Raw genomic sequence first — 20534 nt, 5'->3', positions numbered from 1 at the left:
TGAAATCAAGATATTTCTAATTCTTAAAAAGGAGACAAAACTAGAGTAGCAACTCTACTGGTGGATTTGGCTACTTCATGTGAATAATAGCCTTCCTGAATTAAAAGCAGTTTGGTGTCTTGTGAACAATGTCACTAAACCGTACTTGAGCAGTACTACTCTGAAGAATACAAGTCAAGTCTTGCATTTGCTTTTTCTTACATGAAAATTGTAAAGCAGCTGGTCTATGAAAAGCAACATACACTGTGGGCTGAACGCCTCATAAAGTTCCATGTGATGCTATATTCATTTGCGTAGTATATTATGTGTAGGCCCATATTGACGGAAGTACAGCATTTGAATTTGCGAGGACTGCCTAAATCACAGTAAAAATCTGTAAATGCGTATGAGCATCTAAACAAATGCTAGAAATGAAACCTAAACCAAAGGCAGCAGGCCTGCTATCCCTGGAAAAGATCATAGGTAAGATCTTGGGAAAATACTGAACCATTGGCTAAATAAAAATGATTTGCTCCTAAGATATTAAATATGCCTGAACTTTAAATCCTTTGGACCCTTTTCAGGTTCTTAACTTTTGACTTTTTACAGAGTTCTCTCTCTGTAAGTAGATAAGGAAGATAAACTGAATATTTCTGGAATTGTGCTGAAAACATTAATGTGATTAATTTGTTATGCTTCAGCTTGAGTGGGTACAGAATAACTCTCCTCTGTCTTGAACAGCAAATTTCCTTTCTCTGAAAAATAATGCAGCGTAAGGGCAGGCATGTTTTTAATGCATTACAGAGCTTGGTTTCACCCATCTACTGACAAATACATCTTTATTAGTCTTAAGCAGTGAGCTGAATAATGCTGTAGCGCAAGGGTATAGTTGCTGGCATAAAACCTAACTGTATTCATTTTCCAAGTTCCAGAGAGATGTTGCTGCTAGTTTTGACAAGCAGCTAGGGAGCAGATTTTGCTGCTTGAAGATAGAAAGAAAGGAAGTTCTACAGCTGTTCTGCATTATGCTTACGTCTGGTGTGGGGTAATTATTTACAAAAATGCAAAGTAAAAGGTCAGAGTACCGTTCCCTTTCTGCCCTTGAGAAGTCAGGAACAGTGTAGCAAATAGCATTATTTCTCCATAGCTGCATCTATGATTTGAAAATAATTTGGATCCCCACCCTGTACCATCTGTTAAAGGTCCACAAACTTCAGCAGTAGAAGAGCAGCCACTCCCACATGAAAGGCTATGGCTCCTTGTTTATTTTGCTGCCATACAAATGCATTTTAAGCCCATCTGTGTAAAATCTATCAAGTTGCATAGTGTCGAAGAGGTGGAGAAATACTCCGTGTTGCTGGATAGCCAAACCAGTGAGGCTGTAAGACAAGTGAGAGCTCCTTTTCCACTCTGCAGTAAGAAGGAACTACTATAACATTGTGGGAGGGGGGTGGAGGGAGGAGGCTGGCTTTAAGGTGCTGTAATATATAAATCTCGTGTTATCTTTTTTTGGTATATATATTTTATTATATTTCTTGTTGGTTCTCCTGCATACTTTGAGAGACACACATAAGAATTGCTTTTCCTTCTTGTTCCATTTGCTAACCTCTTTGAAAGCACTGTAATATCTATGTAAATAGTAATGATGGCTGCAAGGCAGCTGTACGTTTACTTTGTGTAGTATGCATGCCAGATTTGGACTTAAATTGTCTAGATGTGTAGAAAAATAAAATCTTAGGTGAGACATAAATCAAGCATGGCGTATCTAAAAGGCATACAGACACTTGCATTGTCCTAGGCAATTTTGAGTTAGAAGGCAAAGAGAAAAGAAGATCACTCTTGTTTCAGAAAAATCTCATGTGACTTCTTTTTCTTTTAACAAGTTAATATATCAAACAAGATTTAAACTGTTCATATAACACATCCGCTGCTTGCACTGCATTCATTAGTTTCCTAAGCTTTAAGATAATAGGATGTAAATACCTAGCCACAGTACACAGAATCCACAGACTGAGTGATTTTGGATGCATATATGAGGCAGTAACTTCCCTGGCTTTGCTGCTACGTAGTCCTGGCTAATGGCTGAAGGAAACTTTTAAGTGTCCTTGAAGGGAATGTGCACTGCTTCAGAAGGCTATGAATGCTGTGAATGCAGTTATCTGTAATAGCAGAAAGCTGTCATACAGGATTCATTGTGACCTCCTCCAAAAGAGTTTGTCCAACTTGTCCGTCATCGGAAAAGACTTGAAATGTATTCAATATGGAAGCCTTGCTTGCTCTGAACTCCTCTATCTGCTCTGTGCGTTGTTGCGTAGTACGATAAGCTACGATGGCTTCTTTCTTTTTGCAGTAACCACAGGGACCAGTTCCATTTTGTGGCCACTTCAGAAGCATGTGAAGTTGGACTTTTGCCACTGGATATGTACTTTTAGTATGACCATTGACGTTTGCCTGAATTTCTGTGTTGCAGCATCTGCAAGATGCTGCAACCTCTGTTTTAAAAACAGAACATTTGTTTTAAGTAAACTTTTACATTTCTTCAGTAAGCTGGGTTTTTATCCAAGTCTTCTTATTCAAATCATCTGCTTCTCTTTTGTACAATAAACTTCATTATCAGATTTTCCTCCCCCTCAAAGATGATGCTTTTGTGGTTAAAGCACTGTGCTGGATTTCAGGAAATCAAGGGTTCATTTTCTGATTCAACCACAAATTTCCTGTGTGATTGCTTACTATCTCTGCTTCGGTTCCCCACAGATGTAGTGATGAAGTTTTATACATTTGCAGGTTATCAGGGCCCATCTTTTCATTTAATCAGATATTCTGCGTAATGGAAATGAAAGAATTTATCTGCTAGCAGAAATTACAGAGTTTGTTTCAGCTGTAATATCTTAGAAGACTAATCAGTCTTGATTTTATTCAAGAATCCACCATTTCCCCTAGTGCACCATTCTCACCATTAATAGTCTCCAGTGGTGGTGGGTTTTGTTTGCTTGCTTGTTTGTTTGTTTGTTTTCTGTTTTTCTTATTCTTCTTAGTTTGACTTTTACCTAGCTCATACTCTTTTTCCCAAAAGTAGAAGTCTGAGTTAAGTAAAATTCTTAGATCAGCCAACCCATTTCTTAATAATTTTCCTTGGTAAAATTAAGAAGGTTCCCTATCCAGTCAACCTGAGTGTTTAACTTAACATAGCTCGCTATCCAGACTAAGGTGGCACTAAATGGTTGGATTTACTCTGTGCACATAGATCAGCTGTACCATCCATGCAGGATAGACCATATTTTTCAGAATAACTTTATCATAAAGATTTACTTCTACTTGCTTCTAGTGTTAGATGGCCTAGACTACACTTCTGCAGTTTAATGTAGCGGCATTTTATTTTCTAGGAATAGTTTGGAAAAAGCTGCTTTGAACTGAGCTTGAGGTGGTCGCTTGTTGCCCTAAGGTTTTACTGCATGCATATGTAGCATAGTGTATCGTGAGCCAAACGAGTTAATATGGCACAAACTTTTGCAGAAGAGTTTTCAGGAAAGACAGGCACTAGAAACAGGGTGCTAACCACAAACCGAATACATTATTCATTATGAGTTCTTTATACCCCGTATAGTCATTCTGGGTTTTTGTTCAGAACCATCTTCACCAGCCCTCTCAAAGTTAAAGCATGATTACCAATGCCTTTTACTTTAGCACAGTATTTTGCCCCAGTATATTATCTGCAAATGCTATGCTTCTGTTTCAACCAAGAGCTCTTGTTCAGTGGGAGTCAACACCCTCTTGCGTCTCGTAATGGAAGGCCTAACCTGAGCACTCCTTAGTCCTCTGTAGTCATACCTTAGTTTAAAGTGCAGAAGAAACCGCGCCTGTATTAACCTTACTGACATTGCTTTAAGCAGGCTAAGGGCTGTTTAGTCACTCTGCTAGCAAGAGGAATAACAGGGAATTTATATTCTGACAAGGCACAGCGTCAAGCATCTAGGCACCACCTTCACACCAAATCCACGTACTAGGCTTTGAAACTAGCATGTTTGTTTGTTTGTTTTTGTTTTTAATTGTCAGCTCTCTTACATGTTACTTTAATCTGATTAGTAGTCTAATTTATGGAAACTTCACTTGATTGTGATAAAATGTAATTTGTACAAATATATTTCTAGGCACTTAATGTTTTTTTTTTGTTTGGTTGGTTGTTGTTTTGTTTTTGTTTTTGTTTTCCCATGACTGATCTCTCACTGTCATTATTTATTTTCCCACTGTGTTTCTGTTGTTGCAAAATTTGTCCAAATTACATTTTCTTTCGAATCACTTAAATGCTTATGAAACTAGAACAACATGAGGTTGAAACCAGACCAATCCCTTTGATACTTGAATAGAAACACCTGTTGAACTTAACAATTTGCCATGTGTGGGTTGTTCTGATTTTCCTCCTCTCTCCTTTGAAGTTCTCATTTGTCAGAATGATAAACAAGTCAAAGCCAGATGTCTTACAGAAGTCCTCTGTGTCACCACAATTATTTTGTCAGGTCATATACAGACCCCATTTAAAGAAGGTGTGGGGGCTGGGAACAACCTATTTTCTGTAGAAGTAACTGGAGTGATGCTAATTATATATGTCAGCTTTTTTTTTATATGATAATGACCACAGAGACCTCATTGGCCAATTGTTTCTCAGTATTCCTGGATAGCTAGTTCTAACTTTCATTCTTTCTTTCATTTTCTTATATAGCACTTCTTTTCCAGCTGTCATATTATTTTATTTTTTATCACAGTACTAGAATGATAATGTTCTGATGACTGGTGATACTTCAAGACACCTCTGTTTAGTACTAATAACTGCTTATCGTGTTCCAAAAAAATACTTTAATGCATCTTAAATTTCCTTCAAAACACAATCCCATTTACACCTTAACTTAACCTTGAAAATAGATGCAGAAAGAGTATGGTATTCTGCTCTTATTCCACCATATACTGGTTTCTGTATCACTTTTCATGTAGTATGTAGGTGCCTTCTAGATCCATGTGTTAAATACACATTAAATAGCATGTGTTAAAATACATGCTATATTTTTTTTCTCTGCTTTTAGGAAAAGAATGATTTGTCCATGCAGGATATTGGATAGTTGTTAGAGGTGGCAAAGTAATGAAAAGAGTGCCTTGAATTGCAATGAAAGATGATAAAACTTTTAATGACCCCAATTTCTCATAGTCTTAAGAAATAAATGTGGAAGAGGAAACAGAATTGTTTGCTCTCTCTGTTCCTTCCTTCTCCTTCCCAATAGTATCAGCTTGTTCTGAACTACTCTGACAGGTGTTGCCATGAGCATGCAACTCACATGCCGCTATGGTAATTTGGACAGACCTTTAAAAGCTCTCTCTCATGCAAAGATAAGTTTACTTATGCAGTAAAAGTTTTTAGTTTGCAGTGGGGGCTTGACCTGTTGATTTTAGTCCTAGTTGTGATGCTTTTTATCTTTTTTTTTTTCATCTGGTCCAGATCACTGAAACTCTTAACAAAAGGAGTAAAATGTTATTTTCGTGTGGGAAGACAATACAAAAAGCTTTTGTTTTGGATAAAAAAAAAGCTGTTGTTTTGTATATTTGGTTAGAAGAAAGGAGTTTCTAATGTGGCTTTTAAGATTAAAGGATTAGTAACAACTTAAAGAGAGATGAGCTTAGGACAGATACAAAGGATTCACCTGAAAAACTTAAGCATGTATGTTTAAAGTTTCCTTTTTGAAATTCTCTAAATGTTATTTTCTTTCTCTACCCCTCTGTTCTTCTTTCCCCCTGTTTTTCTTTTCCCTCTCTTCTCCTTTCCCATCCTCTAGTTTTCCCCTCCCTTCTGGGTTTGCTCCCCCCTCCTCTGTGGGTCCTCTTCTGCAGCAACCCAGGTCCTTGAATTCTACGGAGAAGTCGTATTTATCAAATGGGTTTGATAAAAAGTCATCCCTTGCCAAGTTCATATGACGAATTGAACTGCAGACTCTGCCACTTCATACACTTGAGAGACCAATAATTTTTTACTCATACCTGAGAATACTCTACACTCTTGTGTTTAGGAAACAACAACGTTTGATATTTAAATAGGTTACCCACTCTGCAGGCATATAGTCACTTTGGATATATATGCATATGTATATATAAAATATATATACATTGTATACATATATTATATATGCATATACCTACGGGCACACACTTTGCTATATGTTTATCTCTTTTAAATGGCACTGGATGATACACTGCCAGGAAACCTTACATTGTTTCTGCACTTCTAGATAAGGCTCTAAATACCAGTGGTACCAGTTGTGCCTAAATTTAAAGATAATGGGAAATGGTAAAAGCAAGTTGCCACAAAAATAAATAGCTGAAAGCGAAAGGAGGAAGGCAGGTTGAGCAAGCAGTTCATGAGAAAGTATTCATTGCCAAAATGCAGCACAGAAAGAAGAAAGCTAAACGGAGACTGAATGTTAAACTTTCACTCTGTACATTAAGTTTAATGGTTGTATCAACGGCTTCATATGACAGGAAATGATCTGGGCGTTTTGTTCACTTATTCTGGATGCCCTTAGTTTCACAGAGCAACTGGTAACATGGATTGCACCTCGGAAGGGGACAGCTGAACTCTCCCTCCGGCTTTAGTGAGGAAAGAGCAGCGATGAAATCCGTGGACTGTGTGCACGTCATCCAACAGAAGGATACCGCCTCCTCTCCCTCTGCCCCCCCTGGTGCTGCTTCAGGCACCACGGGACTTTTTTCTGTCACATTCCTGTGGCTTGCAATGCTCCTGTCCTCTTGTCTTGCAGCAGTGTCTCTTTACCATGTTCTCACCCTGAAAACAGAGCTAGAAGCTCTGCGCCATGAGCTGATCTACAGGGTCCAGGCAAGGTCTCCGCTAGAGCGGCCAGCCGTCTCCCCTGATGATGAGAAAGCGGGTGCCCCTGTTTCTTCCTTCCTGCAAGCCTCTGCAGCTGGTGCCAGGCAGGTAAGCTGGAGTGGTGGCTGTGGCTCGCAGGGCATGAGCTTGCAGGGAATGAGGCTGCTCTCACCAACTGCTGCCTGTCCCCGTTAGGAGAACAAGCTTCCTGGCCCTAGCCCAGCTGAAAGTTTCCGAAAGGAAATCTCGAATGGGAGCAGAAACAGGGGGAGAAGGTCTGTCGTCCACACGGAAGAAACAGGTAAATAGCACCTCGCGAAGTGGGTTGGGATGTTGCAGCTGAATGCTTTTTGGAGACTAGCAGCAGTTCTTGGCTCATATCTCCTCCTGTAGGCTGATGGATGCTCCCAGAGCCTATTACGATTTTTGCAACTGAATACAATTATTATTGAATGAATGTTGTGAACTGCATTTGCTTGATGATTACCATACTCTTTAAGGTACCAGATATTTCTGCTGTCTGCAGGTTGAATTTTGAATATTAGTTCCCAATTCTTCTTCTTGTAACTATGGTATTTCTCGATTAGCTGTAGAGCTGAGTAAGGCAACTTGAAATTGTTCAGATTGGAAACTGATCAATTCTAAATCCATCATTTTCAATTCAGGGTAACGTCTAATTTGTTTCTCTCTGATAAATATTAACGAGGGAAAGCTATTATTAAAAAAAAAAAAAAAAGTCAAGTCATTTTTCTGGGAAAACATAGTCATCCTAAAAGAGAGAAGTAGCAAGAAAGCTCCTTTGCTTTAAGGAAGTAGGAGCTTTCAAAGAGAAAAGCTAGCTTGTACCTGTCTGAAGAGGCAGACTACAAGGAATTCAAAAGATTAGCATTACTTCTGCATAAAACCATCTATTAATATAATTAGCAAAATTAATAAATTAAAAAATTATTTTTTTTACTGTAGCCTTTTTAAAAGATGCTGCAGAAAACACTATAGACTGCTCTGTAAAACGCCTCTGATGTGTATTATAATGTCAATATATTAATGGGATACACTTGTTTCCTTCAGGGATAAAATGCTCAATTTCTTTTAGTTGTTGTCTTTCCAAATACGTTGATGTTTGATAGGACGAAACACAGAATTTAAACCTAACAATGTGCATACTATAATTACACTGAGTAACTAGAAATATTCCTAAATTGCTAAATCTGTTAAATTCCATTATAAATAGTTTTAGATTTTTTTGACTGATGGGAGCTGATATTTTGAATTACTGATTAAGTTAAAATATGTTAAGTTAACAATAATGAGTAGATAAAGCCTAAATCAGAGATTCCTTAAAATGTGCTTTTGATTATTTAATTAATGTGAAATGTATTTCAGTTAATCTTCAGCAAGCTAAATGAAATTTAAGTTTTACAGTATCATTGTGCTTACCTCCAAGTCTCTAAAAGAGAATATTCATATAGGACATGAACCAAAATCCATAGGTTTAAATGAGATTTATTCTATTTCATTAATAATTTTTGGTTCAGGGTCTTGGCTAAGAGTGATTTCACAACCAGGATGCAAGACAAAATTACTTAAATTATTTTTCTTGTAGCCTGTTTCCTATCATGGGAGTCACAGAACTTCCCTGCTCTCCCCACCCTAATGTCTCCCAAATAAAAACTAGTGATCTTTTATACCTAAACCACAGCTATCACCAAAATGAGGAGGCATGTCTTTTTATTTTATTTTTAATGGATATTATAGCATCAGTATTCTGCAAGTTATTCAGTACCCTTCACTGTAGTTTTCATCTATACTCTTATTTCTCATTGAGGGTTCATGGGGCAGAGGAGGGTTTTGGGCTCCTCAGCTGTGCTTCTGGCAGACTTAAGATTCTTCTCATCAGGTAGCCACCTCTGATTATATCTATATGTATTTCTTCACCTGAACTTCTAATTAAGCTGCTTCATATTTTTGTAAGCATTGTTTTTTAAGATAAAACTGGCTGTTAAATTGTTTTGGATGGATAACAGAAAGCACAGAATATGAACATTCATTTGAAAGGGAAAACCTACATAGGGTGACGTACTACAAAAATTGTTTTCTAACACAGCCATCATATTTTGTATGTATATATTTTTAAAAAATAAATTATATTATAAATCTTTTCCTTACATAAAAGATCATCTGTTACACCGAGTTACCTTTCTACCTGCTCTAATAACAGCAAATTAAGCTCTTTAGAGCTTAATTTTCTCAGACCAGACTTCTCTCCACTGATGACCATGAACCTGCTAGTCAATGCTAAATTTTGTTTTAGTGCAGTGACTGAAAAAAAATAACGTTTTTGTGCCTGGTCCTGAATTCTGCCAGTTCATTGGTCATATACATAAAATTACTACCCCTGTGTTTTTATCTTCCTGCATCCATTGCTGAGTATTGGAATCCTTGCAGCCTCTAAAGTATCCCACAGATTCACTACGCTCAGTCCAGTATGATGGCAGATAAATTAGGGTATTGAGTGAGGTGCTTTGTTCTTGTGCTATTTCTGTTTGCTTCAACAAGCTCTCAAAGCAGAGTCTAGTCTCAGAATTAATTGTTGACCCATAATTTCAATTCAACACATACCAGTTCCTTAGAAAGTGAATATATGAGAATGTTACTGGTATAGAATTGCTTCTCTTATGTCTATTCAAAGAACAGAAGTAAAAGAGAACCTTTTGTTGTTGTTTATAAATAAAGTTGTGATTTTTTTTTTAACTTTGATAATTAACTTCTGGTAATAGATGCCCTTGATTCTTTTCAGACCTAGCTCAACTCTTCTTGAATATATGGAATTTTCCTTTTTAATAGATTTTTAATATACACTTACTTGATACTGTGTGCATGAAAGTGGCCACGAATTGTAATTTTAATTAAAATGATGATTGAATGAAAATAGATCTAATGCAGTGCTTTCTTTCATATTATTATAGGCTAGGCATTTTTCTATGTTCATACGTAAAAGTATTAGTCATCAGAATTTGTACATCTCATGTCTTGAGAAAATTTCCAGCACAAGTAGGCTGAAGAGATGGGTTTTGAGCATCAATTGCAGAGAAAGCGGCACAGTTAACAGTCAGAAACAGAGTTCTTGATACAATGAGTAGGAGTTAATGGGTGATCTTGAAAGATGCATATTATTAATATGCAGGCAGATATAGATCATCTAACCGCTTCTAGCAGGTGTCATATCAGGACACTTAAGAGCAGGAATACTTTTCTTCTAATTTGTCTTTCTTTTTATAAATTTTGCCTGTAGAGGAAAACTTGCTACACAACAGAAACGCACACATATGAGCGCACACACACATTACCCTGATCACTATTATTGATTGCCTTGCCAGCATGCCTCTCTGTAAGATGTATATGTCCTTCGGTCCAGGAACAAGATACAGCTTTATTACTTGAGACAGTTCAGAGTACAAATGCCAAGTTTCATTTGCACGCTCCCTAGGTGCCTTGTTCCAATCATCTCTGTGTGATTCTGATTCCCATGGTTGGCTAGCGAGGTGAGCATCAGGTTGTCTGTAAGCTCAAATTTGCAAAGTTCTGGTGTGATCAGATTGGGGCACCCATGGACTTTACTTACTTCAGTGTATTGAGGTTATCCGTTTCAACCAGATGTGTATATGAAAGGAACTGAAGAGAAGTTCAAAGTCCACAAAGCAGTGAAACCGGCTAACTTAGGCTGGCAATTTTTCACTAGCTGTTCCCAGGTTCTTTTGCCATGTCACTTCTATCCACAGGAAACAACTGGTGTCATGCAAACACTAAGTAGTGAGAAGGCATCCCCTTTGCCATTACTCTTGATATAAGTGCTTTTTTGGCAAATTGGTACATTTGCTGATTAGAAATGTTTTGATTCCGTACGCTATTGTTTTAGATCTCCATGACAGACAGACAGTATGAACTTTTATGGCTGGAACTTGACTTCAGAGATCTTTAAGTCAAGAAAGCTAACCTTTTCTTACTGGTCTAAGCAAATTCTGCATATAAAATTCCCTCACCAAATCCTTCTTATTTTATTGTTTGAAGAAGAGAAATATAAGAGTGCTAAAAAAAAAAAAAGTTCTCAAAAGAGATGTTATTCTTTTTTGTTTCTGCTGACAACAGGCTAACTCTAAAGGAAGTGAACACTTCTGTGTGAAAGAGTAGAAAAAGAGTTCATTCAGTGCTTACAATTTTACATGAAGAATTCCACTTACTGAATGAACGAATCAGTGTTGCATATTATACAGACCTCTGTGCAATAAAAAATACACAAAATAGGCTCTAATTTAAAAAAAATATATTTTGCATTATGCTGCATAATAGAAGTCTGTATAAACTATTCTTAATTCTTTGTAAATTATTCCTGGTTATACTAATTGTAACATATTACTTGTAATTCCATTAAGATTAAAATGATGCTAGTAATACTTCAAAGATACTTGTTAGATCTGAATCATATGTGTAACGATGACTAAGCCATTTTAATGCAGTGACTGATTTAATCCATGATTAATGCACCATAAAGACTTCTTAATTAAAAAGTGCCAAATTAATCAATCTATAAACCTGCACAAGCAAAAAGTAAAGGAAGATATCTTGTGGTAATAAATTAAAAAGTTAAAAGGAAAAAAAAAAGCTGCAAATTGTTCAAGAACATACATATCGTTTATAAATTAAATTACCTAGTGTTTAAGTGTGTTTCAGGAAGTCTACAGAGTACAGATCGAGACCAAAGAAGGAACCCAAGCAAGCAGGTCTCTTTTTTAAGCTCAGGGTTTTTCATCTTTTTTGTTTGTTTCAGCAAAAGTTGAGAGAGATGTCTCAGGCCACAGATACTCAGATACCAAAACTTAGCAATTTATGCACAAGTTCATAGATAACAAACTTGCAGTTTTATTTGGATGGATTACGAAGTTAGATTACAAGTTTTTACAAGTGATTATGCAAGTTAAAACAAGGAGAAGGAGGGGGAATTTGATCTTACTGATATGCAGAAGAGAACTACATAGATATGCAGAAGACTAAGTTCTTATCCTTCTGCAAAAGCTAGATGTGTTTGTTTTGGGTGGTGCTTTTTGTTGTTTTGTTGTTGTTTTGGGTGGTTTTTGTTTTTTTTGAAATTGTGGTTACATTTCTCAACTGGTGAAGATCACATTCTTTCAAGTGCTGGCTGTGGTCTGTAAAGACATCTGGAGTCATTAACTTCTTCAGAATTGTCTGTTCTCTTCATGGAAGAAGAGTCTGAAATGTTCTTCTCCTCACTCACACCCCACAACGTGGTTTATATCAGAAGAGTTAAAAAAAAAAAATTCTCATCAAAGCAAAGCTATCGTCTGAAGTCACAAGAGGTCGGGGCACACATTATTGTTCTAGGTATTTGTTGTTTTGTACAGCAAGTCCTCATGGTGGTGCACACTTTAGATATTTTTACATGTTTTAAAGAAGTATTTTACCAATCCTGTGTTCTGCTTACATTATCAAATATTCAAAAATCCTTTATACTACAAAGCTGATGCTCAGGTTTGATTTACAGTGAACTGAAGCATACTCAGGTAGAGCTTTTGACTTTTTCTGCTCTGTACTGGTAGTAAATATTCAAGCTATATTTGGTAATGTATATATTCTTCATATTGTAATTCAGATTTGGGTTCTTCTTGGAATAGAATTGCTAACATTTCTTAACAATGTTAGCATTTTACTTAAAATCTCTATTACTTTCCCTAAAAAATATACTCTATATCCTTTCTTTCTCTCTAATAACGAATTATGTTGTTTGTTTTGAATTTGTTTCGGTGAATTAGTTGATTTTAAGCATATGTGTTGTTCATAGGTCAAAGTGAATATTTGTATATACTGGAAATAGTTATGTGTTGGTATTGGCTTCTGAAATTTTTTTTTTTTAAGTATCTTGTGGTTAAATTCCCCAAATAGTTTTTAGGAAATTATTTTTCCTTTTTGTGGCTTTAGGTAAAATGGCCACTGTGCTGGTTTCTGTTCTCTGTATTGTCATAAATGACACTTCTGTATCCATGTTTCTCCCTGAAAGGCAAACTCACTATATTCTGCGCAGCCTTAAAGACTTCAGAGTCTGCATACATGAAAGGAAAAAGATTTTTTTAGAGAGTGTGTGTAGATTTGATACCATAGAATCACAGAATACCCAGAGTTGGAAGGGACCTACAGGGATCACTGAGTCCAACTCCTGGCTCCACACAGGACCAACCAAAAATCAGACCCAATGTCTGAGAACACTGTCCAAACACTCCTTGAACTCTGGCAGGCTCGGTGCCGTGACCACTGCCCTGGGGAGCCTGTCCCAGTGCCCGACCACCCTCTGGGTGCAGAACCTTTCCCTAACACCCAGCCTGACCCTCCCCTGTCCCAGGTCCATGCCGTTCCCTTGGGTCCTGTTGCTGTCCCCAGAGAGAAGAGAGCGGATATTTGTAAACTGCAGCAGAACTGTTCAGTGTTTTAAAAATATGAAAAAGTTCTCAGATTGTACCTAGCTTGCTGATTTTAATTAATGTGTAGCAGCTCTGAGGAATGATGAATAGCTTTTCATTGCTGCTAAGAATCAAATCACAAATCCAGAACCTCAAACTGTGAACGAGGGCAGTTTCCTCTCTTGTTTGGATAGTGGAAATTCCAATGGGCACACTGGTGAGTTCCTTTAAAAGCAGGAAAAAATATATGTATTTAGATTACTGCCAATTCCATTCACCAGGAAGGCATTTTGTTCCAAACGAAAGTAAATGAATACCTTGTGAAATAAACTGCCTGACATGCTTTTTGTTGTTGTTGTGCAACTCCAGAAAATCACATTTTGATTTTATCTGGAAGCTTCTTTTTCAGAAAATTTTGTCACTTACAAATGTGATTTATTTTTTTTTAATAAAAAATCACTGAAGTAAAACACCTTTTTTTTGATTTTATGTTGGCTTGGTTTTCTATTACTTATCAAATGGCAGGGAATGTAGAAGCCTTTAAATTCTTGGTTTGAAAATCCATAGATTTTGGCATGTTAAAGGAAGTGTTAACTGCAGGATAGTGTTCCTGTTAATGTCAGTAGAGCTCGTAGGTTCTTCAATTCTTGTGACATTGAAGCATTCCCTGACTTGCATGTGAATTTTGTCCACTGTCTGTGAGCACCTCTGATGTGCTACCCAGCATCTAGCCCTCCCCTGGCAGCCCCCTTGAAAGGAGAAAGGTACAGACTTTCTTCTCCAACCCTGTCACTCTGTACACTGCAGAGAGAAGTAGATGCTGATGAGCACAGGACTGTGCACAGGGGTACCACTGATGGGACAGAAATAATATCTCATAGAGTAGGTCACTGCCCTTTGTAGCAAGAGGGACTGAATCTGGGCCATGGCATTTTTATCTGAAAAACAAAAACAAAACAAAACAAAAAAAGGCAAACAAAAATAGAGATTCAGCAGTACAAAGCAGAATTTTCTTCTCTTGACTTAATATCAGTTTCTAAGTGAAGTAAATAAAGTTCAATAAATGTTACAACTGTGTTTTCCAGCCTCCAAAGTACCACTACCACCTGATGTTTTCATGAAAACCTGCTCTTAGCAAATGCAACCATCCTCTTGTCTTTTATCCTGTTCACTGACATATGTGGTTAGCAGTTTTGTGTTTGTTTTTTTTTTAATCTCTGTTTATCTTGGGAGCCTTTATTTTATCATATCTCAGTATATATATCACATCATACCATATCACAGTATTTTTCTCTGATCAACGTCCTATTTTCTTGTGTCTCCAACCTTTACAGTTTTGAGTAATGCTTTTTTTTTTTTTTTGTCAGATACTAAGGTATTTGTTATGTGTGCATTTATTTGCTACCAGTCATCTCCGTACTTTCTCTCTTAGTACAGGGTGATTGACTGTGTGCATCTGAAAATACATGGAGGGTACATATATATAGATTTTGAGAATTTGAGTTTACTGTTCTTGAAAGTACCACATAACCAGTATATATGATTAACATTTTACACAAACCGTGACTGGAAACTATTTTTAGCAATATAATAAATACTGTTAGAAAAACTGGTATCTGTCATAGCTGGCGGGGTTGTTGGCTTTTTCGTTGTTTGTTTGTTTGTTTTGAGCTTTTAGTTAAAAAATTAACAAAGCTAATTGATCTGATTCATAGCTTGTTTAACTTACTGCTGCACTTTTTAAACTCAATTAGGACCAAAGATTAAAACAAGCAAGTATAATTTATATGCTGCTTAGCTGTAGCTCTCTGAGAGCTATCTAGTGCATGTTGCCGTATGAATTTTGTTTTGGCATGTTTGAGTAAGACCTGCCTTGAAATCAGTAGATAGATTCTGTTTTCAGATAGGTCGTGAGACCAAGAATATAGTTTTGTTTTGTGTTCTTCCATTTTTTTTTGAAGTAGCTTCAAAGAGCTTACTCTGTTCTACAAATGACATGTATGCTTTCACTTTGCAGTGCTGCAGGCCTGCTTGCAACTGATCGCTGACAGCAAAAGTGATATCCAACAGAAAGGTAGGAATATATTCCATGTTTTATTGCTTACTGTTCCATGTTTTATATCTTTTGTCCTATTTTAATTAACTTCAAAGCAGTAACTGAGTTATATGGCCTGAATTTAAAATAAATAAATAAATAAAATAACGTGGTCGTTGCATCTGGACAGCTCTTGCCAATATCCTCTTTTGGGGGGGGAAATCCAGCTAGAGAGGCTGGAAGTCTTAACTAGTAGTCAGCTATATTCAATTTTGGCAGATGATAACTAGGGAAGTACATCTGTGTTTGTTTGTGGTGTTGTTTTTTTGTTGTTGGTGGTGGTGGTTTTGTTTTTTCTGATTACCCCAAAATTCTTGTTTCTTTTAGATGATTCAAGCATTGTCCCTTGGCTTCTGAGCTTTAAACGTGGAACAGCTCTGGAAGAACATGGAAATAAAATAGTGATCAAAGAAACAGGATATTTTTTCATATATGGCCAGGTAAGAATGCTCAATTTACTTCAGCATCTGACTTTTAAAGGATTTTTAATGTCTGCATACAATATATTTGAAGTCTGTACCTCTTCATTCTGTAGGTTTTATATACAGATACAACATTTGCTATGGGACATCTAATACAGAGGAAGAAGGCCCATGTGTTTGGTGATGATCTGAGCTTGGTGACATTATTTCGCTGCATACAAAATATGCCACAGTCTTATCCGAATAATTCTTGCTATACTGCTGGTAAACATCTATATTTTCCTTCTCATTGTTTGCAAATAAACTGTATTAAATGGAATCTCAAATGGCGGGTGATTAAGGATTGTAGCAGTTGTAAGGAAAATGGACTGCATTCATGGATCTGGTTAATTGCAAAACTACAAAACACTTTCAAAAAGTATAGCTTTATATAAAGCATCAGCAGTTGAACTACATGCATCTAACTTGGATGATCCGAGTGATTCCCGTCTCTCCATTAACTGTATAAAGTGCTTGGATAGTTCGGTGCTTTCACCGTTAGGTGCTTGAGGCAGACAAAAGGAGTACATACTGTCCCTACTGAATAACTGAGTTTAACGTAGATGTTGGATTCCACATTTATGTGTCCCAATAAAAAATATTTAGGAGCTGTGTTCTGCTTTAATACATCATGCATGAGTTTTACCCACCCAATTTTTGTGTACTTCACTGTGGGCTTTTCAAAGATTCAATCCATTCTAGAATCGTTAAGGTTGGAAAAGACCTCCAAGATCATCTGGTCCAACCATCCAAATAATAGTTGTCATTCTAAAGTCATTAAGCAGCTTAAATCTCTACTCCTAATAATGGCTAATGCAATTTTACCATCTGGTTAGATGAAAAATAGTTAATTCTATAAAGAGCTCTTTTTGACTGCACAAATTAGAAACACCGCAAAAAAGACCAATTAAAAAATGCAAGTCCAGCAGGCTTAGTGCTCATATGTGTGTATTTTCCTGCAGCAGCATTTAAGAAATTATTGTCCAGGCCTATCAAACCTCATTCAGTAGCTCTTACCTGTCTGCCTTTCTCCCTTGGTCATGGATTTGGGGGTTTCTGATTTTGTTATTTTCTAGCAAGATCTCTGTGAATAAAATCTGTCTTTTTTTTTTTCTGTCTTACATAAAAAGTGGGTTACATTCAGTAATAGGACCTGACTGTTGGCAAGTGGTGGTACTAAACAAATGGGACTGGGAAGGAAGCTTTTTTTTTTTTCAAGTAAAAATTAATTTAATGTATTCCATTCTGCCACATCGTCGTTCCTGCTTCCCAAACTCCCATCCTCTGCTTTCACCTGGAAAACTGAATTTCACTGCGGTATCTCATGTTGTTGAGCGTGTGTTGCTGCAGATGTTAGTTTTGCTCTCAGTTCAGTGATTGCAACTGGAAGGCAAGGTGCTTTCTGTTATCACATCAGCTGATGTGTGGCTTGCAGGAAGCAGACTTTTGTGCTCTGCAGTTGCAGTGGATCAGCTGATGTCTGGTAACTTCATTTGGTTGATAAAGCTGATGAGACCTCCTCTAGAAGTGTGGGAACTGAGTGGTCTAGGACCAGCAATGCCCAGTGCTGACCTTGACTGTCTCATCACCATAAGATGAGGAATCTGACTGCACTGCAGTTATGCCATTTTTTTGCAGCGTTTGCTTAAGTGAACTGTGACATGATGGGTGAAGAATTAAATTGCTAAGGAAAGAAAGGTAGATCCAGCTCCACAGAGGATGCTAAGTGTCAGATTTGGGTAGGCTGAAATCTGTAAGATTGTACCTAAAGATAAAACAAGCACTTGTCACAAGTAACAAGCCATGCTTAGATTTATAAGATGATGTGTAATGACATTTTGAACACCATTTATGAAAATAATGTCTGTGAAATATTAACTTTAAAATATTCCAAATTTTTTGCCAGGCATTGCAAAATTAGAAGAAGGGGACGAACTTCAACTTACAATACCACGAAGACGAGCCAAAATATCCTTGGATGGCGATGGTACTTTTTTTGGTGCAGTCAGACTCTTCTGAAGTTCTTCGTTTCTGTTATTATGCTTAGTGCAGTTTTCTTCTTTTCCAATGCATTTGTTAGGAAAAAAAATTGAATTTTAATAAAGCTGCCAATTCAGTCTCTCTCCCACACCACCAGCTTCTGAAACCTTTTCTTCAGTTTAATAAGCAAACCCAAAACAGGAAACACACCAGACGTACTTGTGAGATAAAAATGTCATGTGATTACCAGAAAGCCAATTTATTTTAGACAATGGGAGACTCTAAACAACAGCTGTAAAGATATGTTTTTTGGCTTTGAAGTAATTTCTTGTCCGTGAAGCAAATCAAAGAAGAGTTGACCACAAAGTATAGCATGAGCAGGACCATTTTATTATCCAGAAATGGAAAACTAAAACACAAGTGCATTTTTATTTTCTTTATTTCATCAAAAAAAAAAAATAAAGTAAAAAATTTGAAGCATAAAGGATGAGGAAGAATCATCAAGCACTAGATTGCCTATCATGATATGGTGGTGTCAGCTGGTTTCTGTTTATTTATTTTTGTTTGTTTTTCTTTGACATTGAGATTTATTTGGGAAGGAAAGTCTAAATGTACAGGATAATTAAGTGAACTCCTCAGAAGTATATAGAATAGTAGCCACTGGCTTGCTTATCCTCTGTGGACAAAAGTTATATACATTACTAAAGTCTATTACTATTTACTGATTACAATTAGTTTTACTGGAAAATGGACACATAAGATGTTTTGATAGCTCAATCTTCAAAGTATTGCTACCCATCAAGGAATACGTGCATGTAAACAAGGCAGGCATAGAAAGAAATGTAATGAAATTAGACACAATATAGTAGGTATAATTGGATTTCTGACTTCATAATTTCTGCAGTCATATATATATATGTTGTGTATATACAATAAATATATATATGTGAAAGTATATGCACACACATTTGAGTCTTTGACACTTTTTTATAGGATTTTGTCTTCTTTTGAACAGATTAATCTATGGAAACATTGTCGCATACATATTTGTCGTATTTCTCTTGCTTTTGCTATGATCCATTCTACAAAATACAGTAAAAAGAAAAATCCAACAACCCTGAACCAACCATAAAGTAATTAAAAATATACTTTTGTATCCCAGAAATCTGGACTCAATTCCTAGGATAACTATAGGGTTTTTTTGTTTGTTTGTTTTGTGCAATTTTAAATATGTTGTTCAAATCTGTTTTAAACAAACAAGCAAACAAAATAGACCTGTAAAAGGACTACGTAGATTTTCTTTTCTTCTGTCTCTTTGCTTTTTTCACTCAGATTTATTTCTTTCCTCACCCAAGAATCCAAGTGTACTGCTTCTAATAGGGTGGTCAAAGCTTTTAGAAGATACTGTAATGAAAAAAATAAATACTTATTCCACTGAGCAACAAAGAAGTATGGAAATGCTACTGAGGTAGATAAAATATGTAAAACCACAGGAATGAACTGTGCTTAATTTGAAAAAAAATGAGTCTGAGAATTGTGTCATATACGCTCATTCAGTAAAGAAAAGGCACTTTGTATGTTGCAGTCTCCTCGTATCTTTTTAGAAATAGTGCTGTTTGGTTTGATTGAGTTCTTATGGTAATAGACAATAAATAAAAGTGATATAGGGCTAGGAATTATTGACTATGGTAAACTGATGAAACAATTCAACTTCTCCATGCTTCAGAAAGACATTTCAGCAATGAGGATATGTGCACTGGATTACCACACTGGGATTTTTGTGAGGCTTAACTAAGGTTTCAGAATGTCTGGAAGTCCTCCTTCTACAAATACTTTAAAATATTTGTTCTTTATTTATGTGACCTGGAGGCAAAACTGAAATTTGTTATTACTGTTAGTAGTAGTGGTATTTTGTAACTTTGATGTGCTAAGTTTGCCACAAAGATATCTTAAATCCTCTACTGGAGACCTCAGTTTAGCCAAAGTTTGTGTGAGGCCCTGTAGATAAAAGAATTATTAGCATGCAGTGAGTTGACTCCTATTACTGAAGTACATTAAAGAGGTGACCAGAATCTCTGATCAGATTCTTGTTGTTTTCAGTGCAGTAGGGAAGGGAAGGGAAGGGAAGGGAAGGGAAGGGAAGGGAAGGGAAGGGAAGGGAAGGGAAGGGAAGGGAAGGGAAGGGAAGGGAAGGGAAGGGAAGGGAAGGGAAGGGAAGGGAAGGGAAGGGAAGGGAAGGGAAGGGAAGGGAAGGGAAGGGAAGGGAAGGGAAGGGAAGGGAAGGGAAGGGAAGGGAAGGGAAGGGAAGGGAAGGGAAGGGAAGGGAAGGGAAGGGAAGGGAAGGGAAGCTGCTTTTCCTTAGACATAGTGGCTAAACTTGCAAATTTAATTTTTGGTATGTAAGTTTTCCCAGTGGTTTCAGTAGGCTCGCTTGGCTTAAGCCAATTCTGAACCAAAGTGCTTGGCACCTTATAAGATGTAGCTTTGATAATTTAATTTATATATATATATATATAATGTATTATAGATGTGTTTTAAGCATATAGCAAAAGTTCTGTGAAGCAAAATCTGTTGTCATCACTGCCCCTTTTCTTAACAGTATTTCTTCATTCTGCTTTCAACAAACACGAACAGTGCAGAAATTTTGAAAAGTGTTTCTGATGTGTGATGTGGGAAATCTTTTC

The 20534-nt window shown here is 36.7% G+C and overlaps 1 protein-coding gene across 1 annotated transcript; it reads left to right on the top strand.

Moving 5' to 3' along the window:
* Positions 1-6320: 6320 nt before the first annotated feature.
* On the top strand, positions 6321-18946 carry TNFSF13B (TNF superfamily member 13b). The gene is made up of 6 exons (XM_035557108.1): positions 6321-6955; positions 7043-7148; positions 15332-15388; positions 15737-15849; positions 15945-16095; positions 17777-18946. The coding sequence occupies exons 1-6, from the start codon at positions 6629-6631 to the stop codon at positions 17887-17889; spliced, it is 867 nt and encodes a 288-aa protein (XP_035413001.1). The 5' UTR covers positions 6321-6628; the 3' UTR covers positions 17890-18946.
* Positions 18947-20534: the final 1588 nt, after the last annotated feature.

Source organism: Cygnus atratus, chromosome 1 (genome assembly GCF_013377495.2).
Source record: "Cygnus atratus isolate AKBS03 ecotype Queensland, Australia chromosome 1, CAtr_DNAZoo_HiC_assembly, whole genome shotgun sequence".
Taxonomy (NCBI): Eukaryota; Metazoa; Chordata; class Aves; order Anseriformes; family Anatidae; genus Cygnus; species Cygnus atratus.
This window is presented reverse-complemented; position numbering and strand designations above follow the sequence as displayed.